At 35.6% G+C, this 24,712-nt stretch overlaps 4 protein-coding genes across 4 annotated transcripts; 1 reads left to right on the top strand and 3 right to left on the bottom strand.

Annotated features, from left to right (window-relative positions):
- Nucleotides 1-350: 350 nt before the first annotated feature.
- Nucleotides 351-1,568, top strand: LOC132253853 (uncharacterized). The gene has a single exon (XM_059737117.1). It carries the CDS (start codon nucleotides 351-353, stop codon nucleotides 1,566-1,568), a length of 1,218 nt encoding a protein of 405 aa, XP_059593100.1.
- A 1,954-nt stretch (nucleotides 1,569-3,522) lies between these two features.
- Nucleotides 3,523-4,905, bottom strand: LOC104879481 (probable disease resistance RPP8-like protein 2). Its single transcript, XM_010652339.3, has one exon. The coding sequence runs from the start codon at nucleotides 4,903-4,905 to the stop codon at nucleotides 3,523-3,525; it is 1,383 nt and encodes a 460-aa protein (XP_010650641.3).
- A 240-nt stretch (nucleotides 4,906-5,145) lies between these two features.
- On the bottom strand, nucleotides 5,146-6,672 carry LOC104879480 (disease resistance protein RGA2). Its single transcript, XM_010652338.1, has one exon. It carries the CDS (start codon nucleotides 6,670-6,672, stop codon nucleotides 5,146-5,148), a length of 1,527 nt encoding a protein of 508 aa, XP_010650640.1.
- Nucleotides 6,673-16,750: 10,078 nt separating this feature from the next.
- LOC100242221 (protein STRICTOSIDINE SYNTHASE-LIKE 13) lies at nucleotides 16,751-18,902 on the bottom strand. Its single transcript, XM_003632028.4, has 4 exons — nucleotides 18,460-18,902; nucleotides 17,949-18,233; nucleotides 17,703-17,870; nucleotides 16,751-17,267 (listed from the first exon to the last, which is right to left on the bottom strand). Exons 1-4 carry the CDS (start codon nucleotides 18,825-18,827, stop codon nucleotides 16,868-16,870), a joined length of 1,221 nt encoding a protein of 406 aa, XP_003632076.1. The 5' UTR covers nucleotides 18,828-18,902; the 3' UTR covers nucleotides 16,751-16,867.
- Nucleotides 18,903-24,712: the final 5,810 nt, after the last annotated feature.

The following is a 24,712-nucleotide window of genomic DNA, read 5'->3' as shown; positions in this document are numbered from 1 at the left end:
GGGAGAGGACTTGGGCTCTAAGGTCTGCGAGCAGCAGTCAGTTTAGAGAGGCCATGCTCCCTCGTCCTGACCCTGGGCCTAATTATGCCAAAATCATGGGCGAGTATACTTTGCAAAGGTCCCAGGGATTTAATGTTTCATTCAAACCAGTGCCTGAGCCTTCTACCAAAGTGAATTGCTTGGATAGAGATGCACCAATTCTCCAAGTTGGTTATGCCTTGTTCATGACTTTCAAGCGATTATTTGCAGATCTCATTCTCACCTTCCAAGATCGCGAGGACAGCCAATCCTTCTTCCACAATACAACTTGGGAGAAAGCTTTTGCAGTGATTGAAATTGAGCTTGCATTCATGTATGATGTGCTGTATACAAAGGCAAGTGTGACGTATTGTAGATGGGGCCACCTACTCCGCTCGGTGAGTTTATCTTTCACAGTCTCAACATTCGTAGCCTTCTTGCTCATTAACAAGCATGGGTACTCGACCATTGATCTGATTATAACATTCTTGTTGCTGGTTGGAGCCATTGTTCTCGAGATGTATGCCATTATTGTACTACTTTCCTCGGATTGGACCATTCTCTCGTTGAGTAAGCACAAAATAACCCTCAAGGATAGGGGTGAGATGGATCGAGCAAACAAGAGATGGTCTAATTCCATGGCACAATACAATCTGATGAGTTTCTGCCTCAAAGACAAGCCGATCAGGTGGTATCTTGAACTACTCCAGGGATTCTCTTACGTTTATGAAATGTTGGAGAAGCATCACTACAAGAGTTCTGTGACCGTTGCTGATAATTTAAAAGCATTGATCTTCCAGCACCTTTCAGATAAATCAAAGGGTATTAAGAAGGAACGTTCAGATACCAGTTCAAATAATTACAAGGAATTATGTGCTGGTAGGGGTGATCTGGTACTCAAGAAAGAGCAATATAATTGTCACAGTGACCTTGGCTGGAGCGTTGAGGAAGACTTTGATCAGAGCATTCTTCTCTGGCACATTGCCACTGATCTCTTGTATTATACTGATCATCAAAACCAAAATCCAAGCTCGGTTAAAAATCCAGATTGTAGAACCATAAGCAAGATGGTGTCAGACTATATGTTATATCTTCTGGTCATGTGCCCTTTCATGCTCCCTGATGGAATTGGACAGATCAGATTTCAAGACAGCTGTGCGGAGGCCAAACAGTTTTTAGAGGACAAGAAGCTAGTCGGGGAAGGAGGAACCGAGGCTTGCCAAAAGTTACTTGCGGTGAACACTGAAGTTCCACCTCTGCAAGTCAAAGGAGATAAAAGCAAGTCTGTGCTATTCGATGCCTGCAGGCTGGCTAAGTCTCTGCAATCCCTGAAGATAGCTGAGAAAGAGAAATGGGAGATGATATGTGATGTGTGGGTGGAGATGCTGTGTTATGCTGCCAGCCAGTGTGGATGGAATCAGCACGCCCAGCAGCTGAGGCGAGGAGGAGAGCTGCTCACCCATGTGTGGCTTCTCATGGCCCATTTTGGTATAAGTGAACATTTCAAGATTTCACAAGGCCACGGAAGGTCTGTGGTGGTTGTGACTTAGGACTACTTGATAGCTCTAAGACCCTTGTTGTGCTTTAACTTTTAATTTAGCAATTTCCATTTTCATGGTTTTTGGCATTTTGCACTTGTTTGGGAACAATTTCAAAAATCATTATGAAAAACACTTTCTGGGGATAATTTTCAAAAACACTTCTATGATATTTTTTATTACAACACAATGTCAAAGTAGGGGCATCATCTTGGTGTCACTTGTAGCAATTTGTAGCTCATCTTCAACACAAAATGGTGTTGGAGAATGAGAAAACGGTTCCAATTTTTTTGAGGTGGCCGGTTCCATCCTAGCATCATTTTTGGCATGATGGTATGCCGACTCATTCACCACTTTTTAAATTTTCATCTATCTTTTCCAATTTTTTTTTTTTCATAGGCAAAATATGTTCAAATTTTCCAAAATTTGATGAATTGATCTTTAAAGAGTCTAAATATTGAAAAAGCTAGCTCATTTGAATGTATCTAACCTCCTCAACCAACTTAAAGACTATTTTATTAATCTCCATTCAATTTTGATACTTTAACTTTACTCATACTAACCTTAGCTTATTTGGGATGTCTCCAGAGGCTCCCATAATTATTATTATTCATAAAAATAGTTGTAAAAAAAAAATGAAATATATAAAAACTGAGCATATATAGGTGAGGTAATGTATAATTAACTAATAGAGGGTGTTCTTAATGCTAAAATTAAGTTTAAGATGCAATTATTGCTCTTATTACCATGCAATTATTGAGTAACATCTAATGGCCAACCTCATAATGCAACTTTTTAGTATTCACAATGTATTTAGGTTTCTTATATATTAAAAAAAAAAATTACATAAATACACTTCATGTATAAAATAAATGTTTTACGATTATGATGACTTACAAAAATAATATAATTAAGATACTATAATAATAGAAGAAAAGCATCATCACAATATGAATATATTAATTAAAAATACAGATAATAATTAATTATAATATTAATATTAATATTAAATGGGTAGAGTTGACCGTTGCTTCCAATTAATATGAGATTAAGTTGCATGATCTAAAGGCCAAATTAATCTGTAGTGCCTCTTCTCTTCTGAAAGAAAAAAGATGGTGTAAGATTTGCGATTGTAACTAGACTAAATGGATCAACTAGTGGGGATGGTGGGCTATAATTACAACATAAGTTAAAGGTATAAAGATTCTAACAGAGGTGGAGGATAATGGATGTGCTTGTTGAGAGTGAATCAATCTTATTCTCCTCCATCTATATAGACAATCTTGCCAACAAATTTGGTGTTTCTTGTGCTTGCTATTTGCATCAAAAGAACGGTGATATATGTTCTTTGCTCAATATGTATGCATTCCAGCAAACTGCTTAAGATATACGAACAACATCATCAAGTGAAAGAGGAAATTATTTTTCTTTGCAGAAAACTAGAGCTCACTGGCATCTGCATGGTGTTCTGCTATGAAGATCACACCCAAATACAATCAAAAAGCAAAACTCTAAAACATATTTCACACCTAGAACTCCATCGAGTACATGATGGCTTGATTATGAAGTTCATAGACACACGTTATAAATTCTACCAACAACTACACAACAATATGCATTTAAGGCGTCTAAGAAAATTAACTTAATTAACACTGATGGGCACAGCAGCATAATGGGTAGAAAGGATGGAAACACAAATCGAAATGAGCTCCATTGATTGCTGCAACTTAGAACTAACCTCAACGAGTATTGGAATATCTGGCACAATATCAGAACGTTGAAATGAAAAGTGAAGCTCAACAGGAAGAAGCAGATCAGAATATTCAAGCAGGTAGTCACATCCATTGTTTCCTTCCTACATATCTTGTCACGGCCTAATCAAGCATAAGCAGCACAAATGGGGTATCAGGTTGCTGGTTATGCTAAGTAAGTTATGAACTAATTTTCAAGAGACCAAGTAGTGAATTCACCTAGCAGGTTGCACTTCAATCTTCAAGAAAGTCCTGTGTTGCAATTCTGCAGGAAGCATTGGCAGCATTTCACAGTACCTGATCTCTAAATCTCGAAGAGCTGGCAGTGCTCCTTTCTCCACACTCCATTCCCCCAGTTGATCCAGCTTCCATAGTTTAAGAACTCGAAGCTGAGGAAAGCCTCCCAAAGAGCAAAGCATGCTATTCCCTAAATAAGATTTGGCAAACAATTTAAGACTTTTTAGGTTGGGAAGCTTATCCAGTGATTGCATTGGATCTTCTGTAAGTTCTGACCCAGATAAGGTAAGGTCGATGAGACTATGAGGGAATTGAGACACAAGTGATGGATTCCTCAACCGTCCAAACAAATAAAGGCATGAAAGGCTCAGGTTACCTGTTAAAGGCTTCAATTCTAGATCCCAAGGCTGGTTATTGTAATCAATAGATTTGACCCTTAAAGAACGGAGATGGTTCAGATTTAGAACCCAGTCAGCTACTACTTGTAGTTGTGATGACATTGCCTTTGGTTGAGATGACACTGTCAATCCCAATTTTCTAAGATTAAGTAACCTGTTTAGGCCATCTCTTACTGGAGTGTCCTCATCTACAAAGAGCCCACACAATGTCTGGAGGGTTGTAAGAGAACCAATACTTAGCCGGGGCTTAAGTTTACTTTGATAACCCTCACTGAAGTACAAGTGTTGTAGCTGTTGTAACTTCCAGATTGAATTAGGAAGAGTGCTGAAGTTGGTATGCTTTAGATCCAGAGTCTGAAGATTCTGCAACTTGCTTATGGATGACGGAAGCATCTCAAGGAATGTAGATCTCAAGCCGAGGTACCTTAGTTGAGTTAGTTCCCCCAGTGCCTCGGGCAAATTAGGTCTAAATACATTTTCAAGATCAAGCACTCGCAGTAATAGGAAGCAACTACTAGAAATGCATCGCCGCAAAAAGTTCCCTACCTCTTCTCCTGGTTTGCTTTCTCTTCGAGTATCAAAGGACCGAAAAGAGAGGACATCTTGATAGTAATGTGTCAAAGAAGCTGAACTTGTGTCGCAACCACCATGGATATGAACAAAGCTTATATCTTTTCTGTCAAGATGATCAACAAGATGGCGGATCATGTCATTGCCTAGGAACAATTCAGATCTTGTGTAAATATGATCTCTGAGAGTTGTGGCTTGTTGAGCTTTGGATAACCAGTATTGTCTTAGGGCATTAGGCAGGCGAATACTTTTAACATTCCCATTAAGCTTCTTCTTTGTCACTTGAACCATTCCCTGGCCTATCAACAGATTTAAACACCTCTCTGCATCATCTTCTGGAGCTTCATTCTTGCCCTCTGTTTGTACCAAATCCTCTGCAACCCACGATGCCATTAATCTTCTTGATGGGATATCTAAATCTTGAGGAAATAAAGCTAGAGAAAATAGACATCTCCTCATGTACAAAGGCAAATCCTTTTAGATCCTGCAGAGGGTATTGGACCAGAGTTTTTCCTGGCCATGACAACGTTGGTTAAGTGCACTGGACCATTCCTCAATGGTTGCATCCTTGTGTGACAGTTCTTCTGCCAATTTTACAATCATTAGTGGCAGCCCCCCACATCTTCTTACAATTTACCCTTTCAGTTTTTGCAGTTCTGGGGGAATATTTACCTTCAAAGCATGGGTAAACAATGCCCAGCTCTCATCATTTGCTCGCAGACGAATTGGGTGAAAATCACTCCTTGTTTTAGGATTTGAAGCAACACCCATTTCGCGAGTGATCCTAATCATTCTGGTCCCATTTGATGTATCTCCAAGCACGGTGAATAGGTCATGCCAGGAAAAATTAGAAGGATCATCCATAACTATGAGAGATCTGTTATCAATAAAGAAAGCTTTCAGCTTCTGCATCATTTCTTGGTCTTCACTGGAAACCCATGTATCTCTCGTGACTCTCATCTTGTAGTTCATCAATTGTTCCATCAGGTCTACTAGAATTTGATGGAAATCACTAAGAGTTGAACAAGCAGTTGTAGATGGCCAAGCACGAAATGGGAAGTGATCGACAACAGCTTTATTGTTAAAGATCAACTTTGCTAGGGTTGTCTTCCCAATGCCTTCCATACCCATAATTGTAATCACACAGAAACTCGTATCATCAGCAAGTAACCGTGTCATCATTGCATGCACATCATCAGCAAAGCTGGCGAAATCTGGTTCTTGTGTTGTTGGTTGTGGCAATGTTGTTGCTCCAGGCTTTAGCTTTCTAATTTGACCCTGTTCTTGGCTGTCTTTGTGAGGCTTGGAAATGGAGAGTTTTTGGATCTGAGCATATATTTGGTCCATCTTCATGTCAAAATCATGCTGAGATTTGGACTTTCCAAAAGAAGATCCCATCCAACTTCTCTTTCTGAGTTGTTGGTTATTGTTGATGAAGTCCGGAATTACAACCGCGACCAAAAGGGAAACATGGGACAGCTCCTCCATCCAAACCATTCCTCTATCATCTATTGCTACTGATTCTAAGCCTTTCAGAAAACTATCAAGGGACCTGAATTTGTCTAGTACCCGCGTGGCCGCCTTCTTTGAATCTGGATGAAGTGCCTCCAGAGCTAGCAGAGCTGATACCTTCTCTTCCACTGGGGAAACAACTGTATTTGCCAGGTTCTGACTTTGTATCGAGAACAGGGGTGACCACTCCATTTCTTCCAAGTATTTAGGAACTCTCGAAGAACATGGTATTGATACTAGAGCACGAGGAAGATGAGGGATCTTAGAATTGATCGATACCAGCTTCATGTGAATCCTTATAAACAAACTCAACCTCTCCCAATTCCCTCTTCTCCTTTGCTTTGCGGTTGATCTGAGTATAAGGTCATCAACCACATCTTCAAAATCATAAGCAACGTCCATTAATTCCTCTGTGAAGTCATAACCAAAAAGAATCCCAAGACGCATCAAGTTCTTTTGGATCCACTGGACCTCTTTTTCAACTCCAACCAAAACTCCTGGTTCTTGAATCAGCACGACATTGAGTTTCTCCATAACCCTTGATACGGCCAACTCAGCCACCCCTCGTGTGTCGTTGAGCTTACTAAGGATCTCCATAGCTTCTTCATTTCTCCCTTCCCTAAACATCCTCATCACCTTCTCCCTCATCTCCAGGGTAGAGTTTCCACGCAATACCTTCCCCTACAGGAAAGAAACAAAAAAGTTTTACACAGATCTTCATTCAAACATATTTTAATAATTATGATCAACAGATGTAGATTTTGCTTTTCAATCCAGGTGGGAACAGTCGGGAAATTTTATTTATTCACCTATGTAGGCCGAATGAATAGATGTGAGAACTACAATTGTCAGACAGCAAAGGGGATTTAAAAAAAAAAAACAAAAAGGTTAAGAAAAGAAAATCCTAAATCTTTATCAAAAGGGGTTTTTCACTCGTTAATTTGAAAATATATGAAAAAAAGAAACTAAACTTTGATGAATCATTTTTATCTTTATTTATTTAAAAACATTTTAAAATGAATATAATTTTTCATAAGTCAGATAATTATTTCTTGAAATAATCATTTTACTTTATAATATTTGAAAAAATTATCAAAAAATTAATTCATCATTTTAAATTAATAAAAATATCTTAGAAATAAATATTATAAATTTTTATTATATAATATAAAATACAAATCATTATGAAAAAATTCTTTAAGATTTTCAAGTAATGAATAAAATCTTTTCTAATATTCTAGTTAATACTGATTTTATATTTTATATTATATAAATTCCTTCATCTTTTTTTTTTTTTAATATAATTGACTAAAAATTGTATTGGTTGACATCAACAACGAAATAGGAATTTTTAAAAATTTAAACTTAATTTAAAACTAAAAAAGCTTAAAAGCTAAAAATATAAAAATAAAATATTGACTTTCACTTCACTAATAAAGTATGCTAGTTAAAAACATAAATATAAAAAATAATTAGAAATACCATGAGAGTCAATATTTTTTTTAACTTTTAAATTTTTTTAGTTTTAATTGCATTAATTTATAAGCATTTTAATTTTAATTGTATTTTTAATTTTTTAAATTTCCTATTTTACTGTTGTCCAATATTTCTATGGATATTTGTTTTTGAAGAGAAAAAAAAATCCTAAATCAAATCTCACAATTAAAAAAAAAAAAACTAAAATTAAAAGGGAGACTAGTTCTTTACAATTAATCATTCACATGTCTACTTATCATTCATGTTATTGACATAACAAGTAAAATGGTCATTTAAAAAAATAATTATCCGACTTATAAAAAAGTGCATATATTTTAAAACATTTTTAAATAAAACCGATGTATAAAATTTAAGATTTTATTTTTTATATTTTTTTAAATGAGTGAGTCATAACCCAATTTTTTTCTTGAATCTTTGGTTAGGAGAATGTAGAATTTAGCTTGTATATATCTCACAAAAAGGAAATGCGTGGAGGTCAGAAATGCCAACATTAGATTAAGATATGAATGAGTTTTCCATGTTGTTAAGTTATTTAGACATTAATTTATTAAATTCACATTCATCAATTTTTTAAATTCCTATCATTCACATTATACATTATTCTTCCATCACCACTCATTTTTCATTAATTAAATATGACTCATTGATAATGGTACTAAATAAATAATCAAATAAAATTCACATTCAAACCAAATCTCTGTTAGTTTAATTAGATTAAGACGATTCATTTAAGAATGACCCATAAGATTAATTCAATATTTAAATATGATCATAGAAAATACTATTGTGTAAACAATTAATTGTTTCAATTCATACAGTATACATTTATATAGGACCACCTAATAATTAATGCTACTAAGTAAACAATTAATTATTTTAAATGATTATAGATATCTATAGATTACACTCATGAATGCAAACACAAATTATGATGTGGTAACCAATATTAATGTCAATGTTAGAAGATTTTTTGGGTTTCTTGATCATATATATATATGGAGCCACCTAAAATATAACCCGCTAGAACCACCTAAAATATAACCATGTAAAATAAGCTCAATTAAAAATAAGCACTTGCCACAAGAACTTCCCCTTACCTACACGGAACCTACTATGTTATAATGGTATTAAATAAATAATTAAATTAAATTCACATTCAAACCAAACCTCTATTAGATTAATTTGATTAAGACTACTCATTTAAGAATGACCCATGAGACTAATTCAATATTTAAATATGATCATTGGTAATACTATTAAGTAAATAATTAATTGTTTCAATTCATACACTATACATTTATATAATACCACCTAATAATTAATGTTACTAAGTAAACAATTAAATATTTTAATTCATAATAGATATTTATAGATTAGACTCATGAATGCAAACACAAATTGTGATGTGGTAACCAGTATTAATGTCGAAGTTAAAAGGTTTTTTAAGTTTCTTTTATATATATATAGATAAGCCACCTAAAATATAACCAGCTAGAATCACCTAAAATATAGCCATCTAAAATAAGCTCAATTGAAAATAAGCATCTACCGCAAGAACTTGCCCCAACCTACAAGCAACTAGCCTGACTTGTAAAGGAAGTACTACCAATCCTTAACGTTTATAAGAAAAAGATGCAAAATTCATGTGATGATTTACGTTGCAAACTTTGACTCTCACCTTGCCTATATAAACGTTTGAACTATAGTAAGAAAAGTAAGATAAGGATCATACGAAAAATTTTAAAAAGGAAAGAAACTTTTCACTCATCTTGAATATATATTATTTGTTACGTTCCCACTTGAAAAAGTTATTATTGTTTGATTTCAATATGCATGTGTAAAACAAAGCCCTCTTAACTCTCAATTGCAACATATGTGGACATGCATAGAAAGATCATTAAATGAAGATTTTCCTTTCCCTAAATGAAGTTTAATCACTTGTGTAAATTGTCTCACAAATTCAGAGAAAGCTCCATGTTGGAAATCAAGCCAGCATCCTCTGTTTACTTCCCTAATTAGTGTAATGTACAGCCTTTATTATAATTGATTTAGGAGTAATTCTAGCAAGGTAGTTTATTCACTTTCCATGTAAGAGTAGTTTATATATTTAGGAGTAATTCTAGCAAGGTAGTTTATTCACTTTCCATGTAAGAGTAGTTTATTCACTTCCCATGTAAGAGTTTATTCACTTTCCATGTAAGGGAAATTCCATTCCGGAATTGTCTCATATCCGTAGGCTATTTATTTATGCTTTCATTCATTGTAAAGAGAGGTATCACAGAATGAATTGAGGTGTTCCTCCATATTTTGTTTTCAAATTCTTCATATTTTTCTTCAAATTCTTCATGGTATCAGAGCAGCCTTTGGAATGACTACCAACTCATCATCCTCTACTTCTGATATCATCATCTCATCGTCTTCATCCTCTCATCAGATGGAGATGCTTCAGAAACTACTATCTCCTCTTTTGTCAGTACAATCACAAATTGGCTCATCTTCCAACCAGGTCATTGGTTCCGAAACCTTGGCTCACAAAGGTGATTTTTTGAGTGCCTTCACTGCTGGTAAGAAACGTAAAAAACCTTGGATAGTGGACTCAGGAGCATCTGATCATATGATGGGAGATGCGACAATTTTTGATACATATAGCTCATGTCCAAATAATTTAACAGTCCGAATAGCAGATGGTTCACTATCAAAGGTTGCTGGAACAGGTTCAGTTGTGCTATCAAGGGATCTTACTCTTAACTCTGTTCTCCTTGTTCCTAACTTGGACTGTAATCTATTGTCAATTAGTAAACTCACTAAGGAAAAGAGGTGTATTACTAATTTTTCCTCCACTCACTGTGAATTTCAGGATTTGGATTCGGGGAAGACGATTGGCAATGCTGAGGAATGCTCTGGACTCTACATCCTTAAGGAGCGCCACGATCCACAAGAACAACCTCAAATGACAGTTGGTAGTAATTCTTTTTCGGTTTCATGTCAAAATAACGATAGTGCAATTAGGTTGTGGTACTATCGCTTAGGTCATCCAAATGTTATGTATCTCAAGCATTTATTTCCTTCATTATTTAATAAAAATCCAAAATCCTTTGAGTGTGAAATCTGTCAATTATCAAAGCAAGTCCGGTCTCATTTTCCCATTCAACCCTATAAAGAGTCTAGTCCATTCTCAATGATTCATAGCGATATCTGGGGTCCGTCAAGAATAAAAAATGTAACTGGTACTAGGTGGTTTGTCTCATTCATAGATGATCACACTAGATTAACTTGGGTATTCCTCATGAAAGAAAAATCTGAAACGAGTCAAATTTTCAAAAATTTTAAAAATATGATTCAGACCCAATTCCAGTCAAAAATACAAATTCTAAAGTCTGATAATGCTAGGGATTATTTCAACTCCATTCTAGGAGAATTTCTAGCACAAGAAGGGATAGTTCACTTAAGTTCATGTGTTGATACCCCACAACAAAACGGAATCGCTGAAAGGAAAAATAGGCATTTGTTAGAGGTGGCTAGATCACTAATGTTCTCCATGAATGTTCCAAAATTATTCTGGGGGCAAGCTGTCCTTACGGCAGCCTACCTCATCAATAGGATGCTGTCTAGGGTACTAAAATTCCAAACACCTTGTCAAACACTCCTAAAATCCTTTCCGACTACTCGTCTCATCTCCACCATCCCACCCAAAATTTTCGGGTGCTCTGTCTTTGTTCATATCAATCAACAACATAGAAGTAAACTTGATCCTAGGTCACTCAAGTGCATCTTTCTTGGGTATTCTTCAAATCAAAAAGGGTATAAGTGTTACTCTCCGGTCACAAGAAAATTCTACAATTCAATGGATGTCACCTTTTTTGAAACCCAGCCTTACTATCCCAAAAACGATATTCAGGGGGAGAATTCAACTCAGGAATATCAATTTTGGGATCTTGAGTCATTCAGTGAGTCACCCATCACCACTGAAAATCACATTCCTCCAGAGTCATTTAATCAACCCGAGTCCATTGTTGACTTGTGGGATAAGGAGCACATCCAAGAGGAAACGGAGGAAAGAGCACTTTCTCAACAAACCCATGAGGCAGAACCGGGTCCTAATCCAAGCAAACTTCCAGGTAACAACGCTCCTGATGGTACTGTTGATTCCGAGTTAGAAAATGATATTCTTAATATGCCCATAGCTTGGAGGAAAGGAGTTAGATCATGCACTCAGCATCCCATTGGAAATTTTATTTCTTATGATAAGCTATCACCTACGTTTCGTGCATTCACTTCTAGCATCACAGAGATACAAGTTCCTCAGAATATTCAGGAAGCTTTCAAGTATCCTAAGTGGAAGGCGGCAGTCGATGAGGAAGTTCGGGCGCTGGAAAAGAATGGTACATGGGAAATTACTGACCTCCCAAGAGGTAAGAAACCAGTTGGGTGTAAGTGGATTTTCACAGTAAAGTACAAGGCAGATGGTAATGTGGACAGGTATAAGGCTCGGTTGGTTGCCAAAGGATTCACCCAATCTTATGGCATTGACTATCAAGAAACTTTTGCTCCAGTTGCCAAGCTCAATACTGTTCGTGTACTTTTATCCTTGGCAGCTAATCTCGATTGGTCGCTTCACCAACTTGATGTGAAGAATGCCTTCCTCAATGGTGACTTAGAGGAAGAAGTTTACATGGACATTCCTGCTGGACTTGAGACGACATCAAATTTCAACAAGGTTTGCAGACTCCGAAAATCCTTGTATGGTCTCAAACAATCTCCCAGGGCCTGGTTTGAACGGTTCACTAAGGTAGTGAAAGGGTACGGATTCGTTCAATGTCAATCCGATCACACATTATTTGTGAAACACTTCCCAGAAGGGAAACTGGCAATTATCATTGTATATGTGGACGACATAATTTTGACAGGTGATCATGAAGAGAAAATTGACTTACTTAAAAAATTACTGACAAAGGAATTTGAGATCAAGGATCTTGGAAACCTCAAGTACTTTCTCGGAATGGAGATTGCTAGGTCAAAGAAAGGTATAGCAGTCTCACAACGCAAATACGTTCTGGACTTATTGAATGAAACAGGAATGCTAGGATGCAAGCCGGCAGAAACACCTATGGATACAACTGTCAAACTGGAAGAAAGTGATGGAAGTGCGCCAGTTGATAAAGGAAGATATCAACGTCTTGTGGGGAAACTCATCTATCTTTCTCATACAAGGCCAGACATCGGCTTCTCCGTTAGTGTGGTAAGTCAATTCATGAATAATCCAACCGAAAAACACATGACTGCTGTGATCAGAATATTGAGATACCTCAAGATGACACCGGGAAAGGGTCTTCTTTCAAAGAACAACAAATAAAGAGATTGAGATTTTTTCAGATGCAGATTGGGCAGGTTCAGTGACTGATCGGAGATCAACTTCAGGCTATTGTTCATTTGTCTGGGGGAACTTGGTTACATGGCGAAGCAAGAAACAGTCAGTGGTAGCCCGTAGCAGTGCTGAGGCAGAATTTCGTGCTATGGCACAAGGTATCTGCGAGGGAATCTGGTTGAACAGGCTGTTAGAAGAATTACGGGTTCCATTGAAGCATCCCATGGTGTTATACTGCGACAATCAAGCTGCCATCAGTATCGCTAAGAATCCGGTTCATCATGATCGAACTAAGCACGTGGAGATAGATCGACACTTTATCAAGGAAAAGATTGAAGAAGGAGTTTTCAAAGTCAGCTACACTCCGACAAACTGTCAAACGGCTGACATTCTCACAAAAGCTCTTGCTCGAGTTAACTTCGAAGATCTGACAGAAAAACATGGAATGATCAACATCTACAACGCGGCTTGAGGGGGAGTGTTGGAAATCAAGCCAGCATCCTCTGTTTACTTCCCTAATTAGTGTAATGTACAGCCTTTATTATAATTGATTTAGGAGTAATTCTAGCAAGGTAGTTTATTCACTTTCCATGTAAGAGTAGTTTATATATTTAGGAGTAATTCTAGCAAGGTAGTTTATTCACTTTCCATGTAAGAGTAGTTTATTCACTTCCCATGTAAGAGTTTATTCACTTTCCATGTAAGGGAAATTCCATTCCGGAATTGTCTCATATCCGTAGGCTATTTATTTATGCTTTCATTCATTGTAAAGAGAGGTATCACAGAATGAATTGAGGTGTTCCTCCATATTTTGTTTTCAAATTCTTCATATTTTTCATCAAATTCTTCACTCCAAACACAATCCAAATTCCTTGTGATGGTAAAAGTAAGGTTTTGTATCAAATCTTACATGAACATTTTTGCATATTGTTGGTTTTTAAGTCTATCATCAGATCTCAAACACAAATAAAAGAAATACACCACAAAAAATACATTAAGCAGCTGGTAAATGGGGTTTGAGAACATTTTCCTAAATTGACTAGTAACTTCTATTATTTTTACAATCTGCATAGAAAGATCATTAAATCTGCATAGAAAAATTTCTATTGTCTTGAATATATATATATATATATATATTCGGGCTTAATTTTGTCAGGCACTCATTTGAAAAAGTTATTATTGTTTGATTTTTAACATGCATTTGTGAAGCAAATTCTCTCAGCTTCTATCTAGGTATGTATATATCACAAACAAATCCCTCTCAACTCTCAATTCCAATATATGGAGGTTGAATGAATGAGTGGGCATGCATAGAAAGATCATTAAATGAAGATTTTCCATTCCTTTCCCTACATATGTGAACTAATTTCACTTAAATTAGAGAATACACCCAATTTTAGTGTGTTTAACCACTCGTATAAATTGTCTCACAAATTCGGAGAAACCTCCAAACACTAATCCAAATTCCTCGTGATGCCAAAAGCAATCAAATCTTACATGAACATTTTGGCACATTGTTGGTTTCTAATTCTATCATCAGATCTCAAAACAGATAAAAGAAATATACTAGCAGCTGGTTTTCAAAAATGGTGTTTGAGAACATTTCCCTAAATTGACAAGTAACTTCCATTATTTTTACAATCGATTATAGACTGATGAACGAGAGAAGAGGTAAGAAACCTAATAAGATGAAGTGATGATCAGCAGCTTAATTACCTGGAGTGAGTAGATGAAACTGGACAGCAAAGCCCCAGCTTCAGACAAGCAACTAGAAGAAGAGCAGTGGCTTGAGCTTGATTAAATCTGTACCTAGGCATATGCAGATCTAATGCATCATTCATACGCAAAATCCCCTCTCAACTCTCCATGCTAGAACATATTGAGAACATATTCCAGAAGGAAACTATATCATCCAATATATCAAAGGTCATGAATTTCTTGGGAAGTACTAGATGTATTCTCATCATTATTATATATTATTATCCTCCTTTCAAATACCCCATCTATATATATATATATAACTGATCAACATCACAAATATAAAATATTAGATAAAAGTCTTTATTTGATTCCTTGTAAATCAAGGTGTCCCGCATGCATTGATTTTCATTTTGATATGTTTGATTTCTATTAGTATAATTTATCTTCATTAATATGATATTTCACACCAGATAGAGAAATAAGTTTATAATATTATATATATATATATATATATATATATGAACTCTTTTTAACTTTATAGATGTGTTGTAAAGTTGTGAGGTCTCTTGGACCCAAAGTAAGCAATATCTACATGGTTGGAAGCAGGTAATTACAAATGATATCAGAACTGATATTTGATCTTGGTGTAGGAGTTTGTTTAGTCCCATGAGGGATGTCTGTCTATTTGATTTCACAATCCTATGGGATACAATGAGAACGTTATGTTTACATGAAGGGTGGTTATGATATCCCACATCGGATGGGGGAAAAGGTTTCTAGTGCTTGTAAACATGTTTTAAAGCCATAAAAACCCTTTAAACCTAAAGTAAACAATATCTACATAGTTAGAGTAGATTATTAGAACTAAGGTATCAAAACATTAATGATTATATACATGTTAGCAATTAATACTCATATATCCAAGTCAAAATATTTTGATATGTTTGATTCTTTTATTATAATCTATCTTTACTTATGTGATTTCTCACACCAAATAGAGAAAAAAGTTCTTAATATTATATATGTATTAACTCCTTTTAAACTTATAGATCTATTTTAAAGTTGTAAGGGTCCATTGGGCCTAAAGTGAATAATATCTACATAGTTGTGAGTGAGTTATTTTAATAATGATATCAAAGCTAATTCTCGACCTTTGTGTGGGGGTTTGTTTGGTTCAATGAAAGATATCTATCTGATTGATCCCGCAATTCTATGAGGCACAACAAGAATGTTGTGTCTATATGAGAGGTGATTATGATATCCCACATCAGATAAGGAAAATTTTTTTAATGCTTATAGATGCGTTTTAAGATTGTAAAAACCCTTTGAACCTAAAGTGAACAATATCTACACGATTAATAGTAGTCATTACAACTAAGGTACCAAAACATTAATGATTTATATTTATGCTCCAAGTAGGAATAATTAAAAACATATATTAATAATTATGAACAAATGTAGATTTTGCTAAAAAAAAAAAAAAAGAAGCTAATGCAGAAATTAAATCTTTGATCGTGGGAATAAGAAATTTAGCTTGTATGTATCCTAGATGGAAATTGGAAAATGATTGGAGGTGAGATATACCATACTCTTCTCTGATGATCAGTTTTATAGTGTTGAAGGAATTTTCCTCCACCTTTCTTAGGTACTAAACTGTCAACAGTGAGTTGAATACAATCCAATTTATAATAATATTATTAATTGAACAAGTCACAACTCTAGCTGTCCAGTTCCTTGATAGCATCACTGTCTAAAACAATAAGATAAGATCATTAATTTAAATCCCCTTTGAAAGCTGTGAATCACATGTATTTGTATCCACACTTCTTAGGATGTTCGGGTATTAATATCTAAGGAAGTGGGTGGGCCAAGGATTTTGGTTTTTTAGTTATATTTTTATTTTTAAATTACTATTGTAGATTAACATATGAAAGGTTTGGACCTGCAAAAATACAATTGTCACAATTAATACTGAAAAATATAATTGCAGAAATGAAATTTTCAATGAGGACAAGGCTGGTATTGACAATGGAATAGGCCTAGAAAGATGTGTGGTACATGGGTTGGTGTATGATATCATATTGTGTGTGTGTGCATATGAAATCATATTGTCACAATTCAACCCCAATGCCATAAATATTAAAACATCAAAGAGGCCACTCATAAATCAATATTTTCACATATTAGTTAGAAATCATAGAACTCTAATCTTAGACAAACAAAATATGGCAAGAAGAGCTCATGAAAATACACCAAGAAGCTTTCAAGCATGAAATGGGATTAAGGGTAAGAGAGGGTGGCAATGTGGTTGTGAGCCACAGTTCCAATCCAGAGCTTTCCCTTCACCTCTCTAACTTCACTGACCAGCCTCATCACAAGGCCTTTTCGATCTTCAAGAACTTCTAGTATCTCTCCCTTCTCATTGAACAGAGAGATGACCGTGTACATCTTCATCCCCATCAACCTGGCCAACATACTCAACTTTACTGGCAACCTGAAGTAGATGTTTTTCAACCATGGATTGTGAGTTAAAACCTCCTGTGCTGGAGTTCTGCAACAATCTATGGCAACCCAAAATTGGCCTCTTTCGTTTAGCCTGACATTGTCTGGAAAACCTGGCAGGTTGGCTACAAGTTCCACGATTCCGGATTTTGGACCTTCTAGCCAGTATTTCATTAGCCTGTGAAATATTATGCTATGCTTGTATCATGAAACTTACTAAAGAAAAAACAAAGAACACTATTCTAAATTAAGAAATTTACTTCATAACATATAGTTCGAGAAGAGCATGAACTGAACTGGGCATGCCCAAAAGTTAAATATTCAACCTGTTCCTCCAGTGTATGAGGATTGTAGATTGTAATGCTATGATATATTTGATTTTTCAAATTAATGAAGTGTATTAGGCAATAAACATGAGTGAATTCGCTGATCTTCATTGCCCTTCATCCGGAAGGACTGAGATATGTGATGTAATCAAAAGGATCAGAGAGCCGAGTTTGAGGATTGTAGGATATGGGGATTCAACATGGAAATTTCTAGTTTTAAAATCTTATTTCACAAATTTTTTTTCTTTTTCCCAATTGTGAGATAGCTGAGAGAGAAGAGTTTATACCTGCAATTAGTAGTCTCAGTGAAGAGGAGAAAGCTCTGGTCCCCAGATAACTGTACTCCATTGGGGAAAGCCAAACCATCCAAGACAAGGTGAGTTGTTCTAGTAGGAGGATCATATCTCAGAAGCCTACCAGTGGCTTCTCCTTCCAACAATATAAAGAAATGGTTCCTACAATAATCATAATGATGTAAATGTAAATGACTAGAATTCCACTTGGTTTCAATCCCAAAAGATTTCTACACTTACATTCTGTTGTATCTCTTGCTAGTATCTGTGAAAAATATGGATCCATTCTTGTGGATGTCGAGGTCATTTGCAAAGAGTATTGGCTTCCCTTGAACATGAGTCACTAGAGGAGTAGCAAGACCACCTTCAGGTCCCACAACCAAGAGGCCGTAATAAGCATCGGCTATGTACAGATCTCCAGTCTCTTTGTGGAACCTTAGGCCAAGGGGGCGACCGCACCTTTGCTCTACCTTCCATTGCTTAGAGGTTGTTGAGTCAATGCCCTTGGCACATAGCTTCTCTGACCTTTTGAGGGCCATTTTTCACCATGATTAGCATGTAAATCAAGGACAATTCAAGGGTGGTATGTGTGTGTGCTTATGCATTCAATTTGTATACTTGATTGTATTCATTGCTCTTTTAGCAAAGCTACTGACTAGCCTTGCAGTAACTCAATCAGATGTTTTGGCTTATGGTCGAAAAACAACACATTTGGATCAAAAACTACTTTGAAGCAATTAGTAAAACTTACCAGTTTGGTGTCACAAGCGCAAATGTTTCCCACCCAACACTATCTCCCATCCACCTCACAATCCGGCCATCGGCTAATCCAGTGTAAGGGCCACGCCCAAAAATATCAAACTCCAAAGATTCAGGGCCGAAAACTTCATCCACAAACTCCAACTTCCCCTGTCCTAGCCTGCTCCGGTTGTCCCTAGGCCAGTCCTCCATAACGCGTTTATACGGTGCAATATCATGCTTCACAGGCATGAATTCATGGCCTCCTATAGGACCCATGTGAAAGGGATCCATTACAACAAAACCCAAGAGTAGAACAACAAGAAGGAGACATGGATGCTGCAGTAAAGCTTCATCTTTGAGTGGACTTCTCTTCTCCATTGAGTGGGAGAGAGAAGAAAAAGAGATGCAGAGATAGTAAGACTTGGTGGGATTTCACATGTTATAGGGTTCATCAAAGCATGCAGTATCTGTGATAGCTTTGTGGTTGGAAGTAGGTTGTGTCTTGTTGCCCATGTTTTTCGCATTCTCTTTCTTATTTTTCAGAAACAAAACAGAAACTTAGTGTCCTTTGTTGAGAAAGTATGCAAGTCTTTTAGCCCAAGCAGACCCTTTGTAGATGGTGACTAGTAACCAATACACTACCTCACTACAACTACAATAAAAATGAACTGAAGTTCTGTCCTTGTTGAGAAAGTATGTACGTCTTTTAGCCCAAGCAGAACCTTTGTAGATGGTGACTAGTAACCAATACACTACCCCACTACAACTACAATTGAAATGGACTGAAGTTGAGATATTGATCGGTAAATTATCATTTGGGGTTGTTTGTTTGCATTGGGATTTCTTTCCTGTGGTCCTGGTTCTGAAGTCTTAAGAAGATCAATCTATGATTTGGTTGGAGTTCATAAGAGTTGGTACTTAGCTTTCTATGTTAGGACCTTTTAGGTTATGTTTGGTCTTGAAAAGTCATAAAGAAATTTTTAAAAAAAAAAAACTGATAATTTTATGATGCTATAAGAAAATAAATAAATAAATAAAATTAAAATTAGTTAAAAATTTATTAACACTTATATTTTTAAAAATAATATTTTAATCAGTATTTTTTAACATAGATCTTCGTTCTTTGTATAAGAATTGTTACTATGTTCTATTTTTAAGAACAAAGAACATGAAATACATCCAAATACTACTATTGCTCCTTAAAAAAATTGAAATACATATACGATATATTTGGTCCCTAGAAAATTTGAGGGAAAATGTAAGGAAAAGAAAATAGAAAAAAAGTGAAGGAAAATGAAAAATAAACTCAAAGTCAATAAATTATTTTTATATGTTACTTTAAACTCATTTCAAATATTTGAACTTTTTTATGTAAAGATTAAATAATTTAAAAATACATAAAATTTTTAACTAATTTTAATTATATTTTATTTTTTTCGTATTTTTTATTTTAAAACTAAATATGAAAAAAATCATTTTCCTTAGTTTTTTCCATAGCCAAACATAACCATAAGGTAATTACCAAAGAAATATTTAATTAGTCTTACTTTGAGTGAGGATGCATTGCATGGTAACAAGATTCATGGGGAGATTACCCTTAATCTAATCCTGTAGGGTGAAATTTAGCATGTCTGACAACTTCAGATTCATTAGGTTTAGTTGCTGCAATTCTTCATGGAGAATCTTCAACCTCAAGCGGGACTACTCTATATCTCTGAGAGCTTGCAGTGCTTGCTTCTCCACATCCCATTTTTCCAGTTGCTCTATCTTCCATACTTTTAAGAACTCAAAGCTGAGGAAAACCTATTGAAAAAGGAAAACATGCTGTCGACCATTCCGAACATCATACATACTATTAATTTTTGTTCTTTCTAAAGCATTCCAAGCATCATAGATATTGACCCAAAATTAATATTGGTTGAACACAAGCATTGTCGACAACCACTTTGAACTGGCTGGGAAGGCCACACCCTTTCATTCAGGTGGATTGCAAGTTATAGTCTAGCAGATGATTTTCTTTGATTTTTTTTTTTTTTTTTTTTTTGCTCTGTTTGTCTGTTTTCTTCTGTATTCTATGTAATGATTTGATGCTTTCAGAAGATGATGTTGATCACAATTAAAGGGAGAACATGAAGATCACCCATAAACATGAAGAGGAGTAAGATTGATCCAGTCTCAACAAGGCTCCACTAACAGAAAATACATGAAAGCATTGATGAAAATTTAACCCCTCTTTCTCTTCTCCTTTCCTGTGCTTCTGGTTTGAGCATAAGATCATCAAAGCAATCCTCCATTCAACCCGTTGGAGCCATTCAACTCCAACCAAAGCAGTTCTCAAGGTTCAGAGCAAAGAGTTTCTGTCACCCTTCATTCAATCTCTCTGTCATCCTCACCAGCATCTCATAGTCCTTCTTCTACTTCATGGAAGTGAAGGAACAAGAAAGCTAACATGCAAATTAAAACTTTGGTTTTTGAACTATAACAAACGACAAGCAATTGTTCATATGGTCACTGAGTTGAGGCCTGCAAGCTCATGGATTATCCTCCATCTGATATCAATATATCAGAGTTTTGAATCTTTGTCTATAGTTGTTGTGAGTGTTTAGCTATATTGGCAATTCCGGACAAAATTTCTAAGTGTCCCCTAACTCAGCTTTCCAATTCTTTTTCGGTCTATTTGACCTTTGAAGTTCAAGATTTAGATTTAATAAGAGGCCGAGGTATGTAACCGAGTGTGTGTTGAGTGCATTCAAATCAACCTTGTTTTTCAACATGTTGGTTGCCTTGAATTATTTTAAAAAAGTGTTGGGGAAACTAAGAGAAATAATATTTGGTAAAAGACTTTTGTTCCCTTGTTTTTGGATCGATCCAGGTGCAAGGGTAAATCGATCCAACTAACCTATTTTTAAGGTCAATTTTTAGCCATCAGATTGAAGGTTTCTTTTGCTTTTTAAATACACACTTCTCCCATTTCTGGATACAAAGACTGCAGTAGTTGTGAGAGAGAGCTCCTCACTCCTTACCATTTTGAGGTTGTTTGCATACTAAGAAAATCCCATCCAAGTTTTCCAAGGAAATTTTGTAAATGGATTTTCTAAAAATAAAAAATGGGTTGATTCCTTAAACATTCATCTCTCATTCTATTTGGGTTTGGGTAAAAACCTATTTTCTTCTTGTGTGGATTCAAGAAGAGGCCAAGATCAAGTTTGGTGTGGACTCTAAGTGCGCTTTGGAAGAAGAAGGCGAAAAGTTGAAAGTGAAATGTACTAGTCAAGTGGTCCAAGAATGATTAGTTAGTTTGAGCTAGGTAAAACCTTTTATTTAGTTTTTATTCTTCATAGTGGATGTTTTCAATCGGTTGTAGGCATGTGGTTTTTGATCTCTTAAGAGGTTTTCCATGTTAAAATCCAGTGTCAATTGTCTCTTTCTCTCACTCTTCTCTTCGATTTATAATCAGTTTTAGATATCATTGATTACTTGGACATATATGTTGAATAGAAGATATATGAGCTGAAATAAGTATGATTATCCATGGAATATCATCAATAATTTTTCTGTTCATTCTAATTAATGATATCTTGTAGTAAATTGAAATGAGTTAAGTAGATAATTGTTCTTTTGAATTGATCTTGAGAAGTGTTGAAACATTTGCATGTGAATTGTATTTATAAATTATTGGGAGAGTGTTGGTGCATACATACATGTGAATTTTATGTTTTGTTGAAAAGTTTTTGGAAGAGAAGTTTATTGGTACTGAGAAATTTTGAGGTTAGATAATCTTTAGTGGAAAATTTTTTTTATAGTTCAACAACACCTGTTCACTCCTCCTCTAGATGTAGTTCATTGTTGAGATTCACCTTTCGGTTGTAATTGTATATATTAGGTTCAAGGATTTGAAATGCCCAATATTAATATTTATTACATCTGGTTTCTCACAAAGCTCTAATCTAAGCCACCATCCCCTGCATGGCTGCTTACATGCTCTGCCCATTCCACTAGTTAGTCCATTCAGTCTTGATACAATCTCAAAGCTTACACTTTTGTTTTAAATTTTATTTTAGAAGAGAAGAACCACTACAAATTTCGGCATTGGATCATGGAATATAATTTCAAAACTAAAATCAAGTGGTCAAGAAGAGTAAGAGGCAAGAAAGAAAAAGAGGCTCCAAGACTCTTTTAAGCATAAAGTTTCCCATCTCAAATCCAGTAATCCACAAGAAAAATAGCAATAATGGTAGCTTCATTATTCAATCTGATAACTTCACAAGCAGAAGAGAAAGAATCACAATATGATAACTTCATTATTCAAAGCTAAAAATTCCAACCCAAAGAATATAAGCAACAATGCTTTGGGCATCATCTGGCTTGAGGCCCCAGAAACATTCACAAATAGCTGGCAAGCACTCTTCTCTTACGCCTCGAACGCATAGGCAGGATACCTCACAACGAGGCTTCTGTAGCAGAGTATTTACACACAAAGCAAAAAACAATGAACAGTAGAACATGACATTGCAAGTTGCAGATACTATTGATTCCAAGCACTGTTGCTGACAAGCTCTACCCACAGCTCCCCAGGCCCAGCACGGTTGTTTACAAGCTTGGCACATTCAAACTAACATATATATATATATATATGTCATAAAGAAAGCTATACAACATTCACAACTTGAGGTTCATTGAGGTAGGCTTACGGAATGCATAATTATCCAAAAATAAATTCTCAAATACAAAATATATTCTAATAAGAAGTACAGAACAATTTAATTGAAGGACACAAACCAGTATTTAAGAAAAAGTAACATATGCAAAGAAGACAAATCCACTCTCAAACAGTAAGAGTGTGAAACCTCTCAGCTCTCTTAGAACTAAACTACCAAAAGGAGAGAGCAAAAACCCTTCAAAACTTAGGCAAGAAACTGTTAAGATTTAAATGTTTTATTTTATATTTATTAATATTTATTGGAAGTTCTAGTCATTGGTAGTTTGTCCGAGTCTTTAGATATTTGGTTATTTGATTTCATGGCTGAGAAAGTGTATTATGTGTGATCCTATTTTATAGAAGTTGTGGTTAGTACTAGGATGAAGTGTTCTGATGTAAAGCCTATTTATATGTCATTTTCTTTATCAATAAAATTTAGAGCTTTACCATTCCAACATGTCTATTTTGTTTTTAACTTTGTATCAGTGGTATCAGAGCAGTGAAAAAAGCAAGAGAGAAAGAGTCCCCAAACAACATTGATGGCTTCAGATTCAAATTTTGTGCAGGCGGCAACCCCACATTTTGATGGTCACTATGACCATTGGAGTATGCTAATGGAGAATTTTCTACAGTTCAAAGAGTATTGGCCGATTGTTGAATCTGGAATTCAAGCACCAGCACCATATACAGTCTTGTCAGATGCCCAGAAAACAGAGTTGGAAGGGAGAAAGCTCAAAGATTTGAAGGCAAAAAATTACCTTTTCCAGGCAATTGATTGTCCCATCTTGGAAACAATTCTAAGCAAAGAAACTTCCAAAGATATTTGGGATTCCATGAAGAAAAAATATGAAGGCTCTGCTAGAGTGAAGCGTGCACAACTCCAAGCTTTGAGAAGAGATTTTGAGACTCTACAAATGAAGGATGGAGAATCTGTCACCAGCTACTGTGCCAGGACTATGGAGATTAGCAACAAAATGCACTTTCATGGTACGAAGATGAAAGATGTCACCATTGTTGAAAAGCTACTGCATTCCTTGACACCAAAGTTTGATTATGTAGTGTGTTCCATTGAAGAATCAAAAGACATAGATGCATTTTCTCTTGATGAACTGTAGAGCTCCTTGCTGGTCCATGAACAGATTATGAACCGAAGTTCAACTTCAGAGGAGAAAGCTTTAAAAGCTTCTACCTCTACTCATTTCTCAAACTCTAGATGAAAGGGTAGAGGTAGAGGTAGAGGAAGGGGAGATCGAGGCAATAGAGATGGCAGCAAGCATTTCAAAGCCGATGATGGTCAATTTCAGGGCAAAGGTAGAGGACGAGATCAACATTTTGACAAATCCAAGGTAGAATGCTTTAGATGTCATAAATTTGGACATTATCGTTCTGAATGTTATACTAGGCTGCCTAAAGATAAAGAAAATGAACCACAATCGAATTTTGCTGAAACAAAGGAAGTGGAAACTTTGTTAATTGTTGTTCAAGCTAATTAGGAACCTGAATTTGATGTTTAGTATGTGGATACAGGCTGTAGTAATCACATGTGTGGAAGTAAGTCTTCTTT

Source organism: Vitis vinifera, chromosome 5, assembly GCF_030704535.1.
Source record: "Vitis vinifera cultivar Pinot Noir 40024 chromosome 5, ASM3070453v1".
Classification (NCBI taxonomy): Eukaryota; Viridiplantae; Streptophyta; class Magnoliopsida; order Vitales; family Vitaceae; genus Vitis; species Vitis vinifera.
This window is presented reverse-complemented; position numbering and strand designations above follow the sequence as displayed.

What these genes read in the sequence shown, in the direction of transcription:
- LOC100242221 (XM_003632028.4), bottom strand. Translation starts at nt 18,827, where the DNA reads ATGGAGAAGAGAAGTCCACTCAAAGATGAAGCTTTACTGCAGCATCCA. An exon ending in AGCAAGAGATACAACAGAAT is followed by an intron (nt 17,871 to 17,948) that starts GTAAGTGTAGAA and finishes TGATTATTGTAG; the next exon opens with GAACCATTTCTTTATATTGT. An exon ending in ACTGAGACTACTAATTGCAG is followed by an intron (nt 17,268 to 17,702) that starts GTATAAACTCTT and finishes AATATTTCACAG; the next exon opens with GCTAATGAAATACTGGCTAG.
- LOC132253853 (XM_059737117.1), top strand. Translation starts at nt 351, where the DNA reads ATGTATGATGTGCTGTATACAAAGGCAAGTGTGACGTATTGTAGATGG.
- LOC104879481 (XM_010652339.3), bottom strand. Translation starts at nt 4,905, where the DNA reads ATGGCATCGTGGGTTGCAGAGGATTTGGTACAAACAGAGGGCAAGAAT.
- LOC104879480 (XM_010652338.1), bottom strand. Translation starts at nt 6,672, where the DNA reads ATGAGGGAGAAGGTGATGAGGATGTTTAGGGAAGGGAGAAATGAAGAA.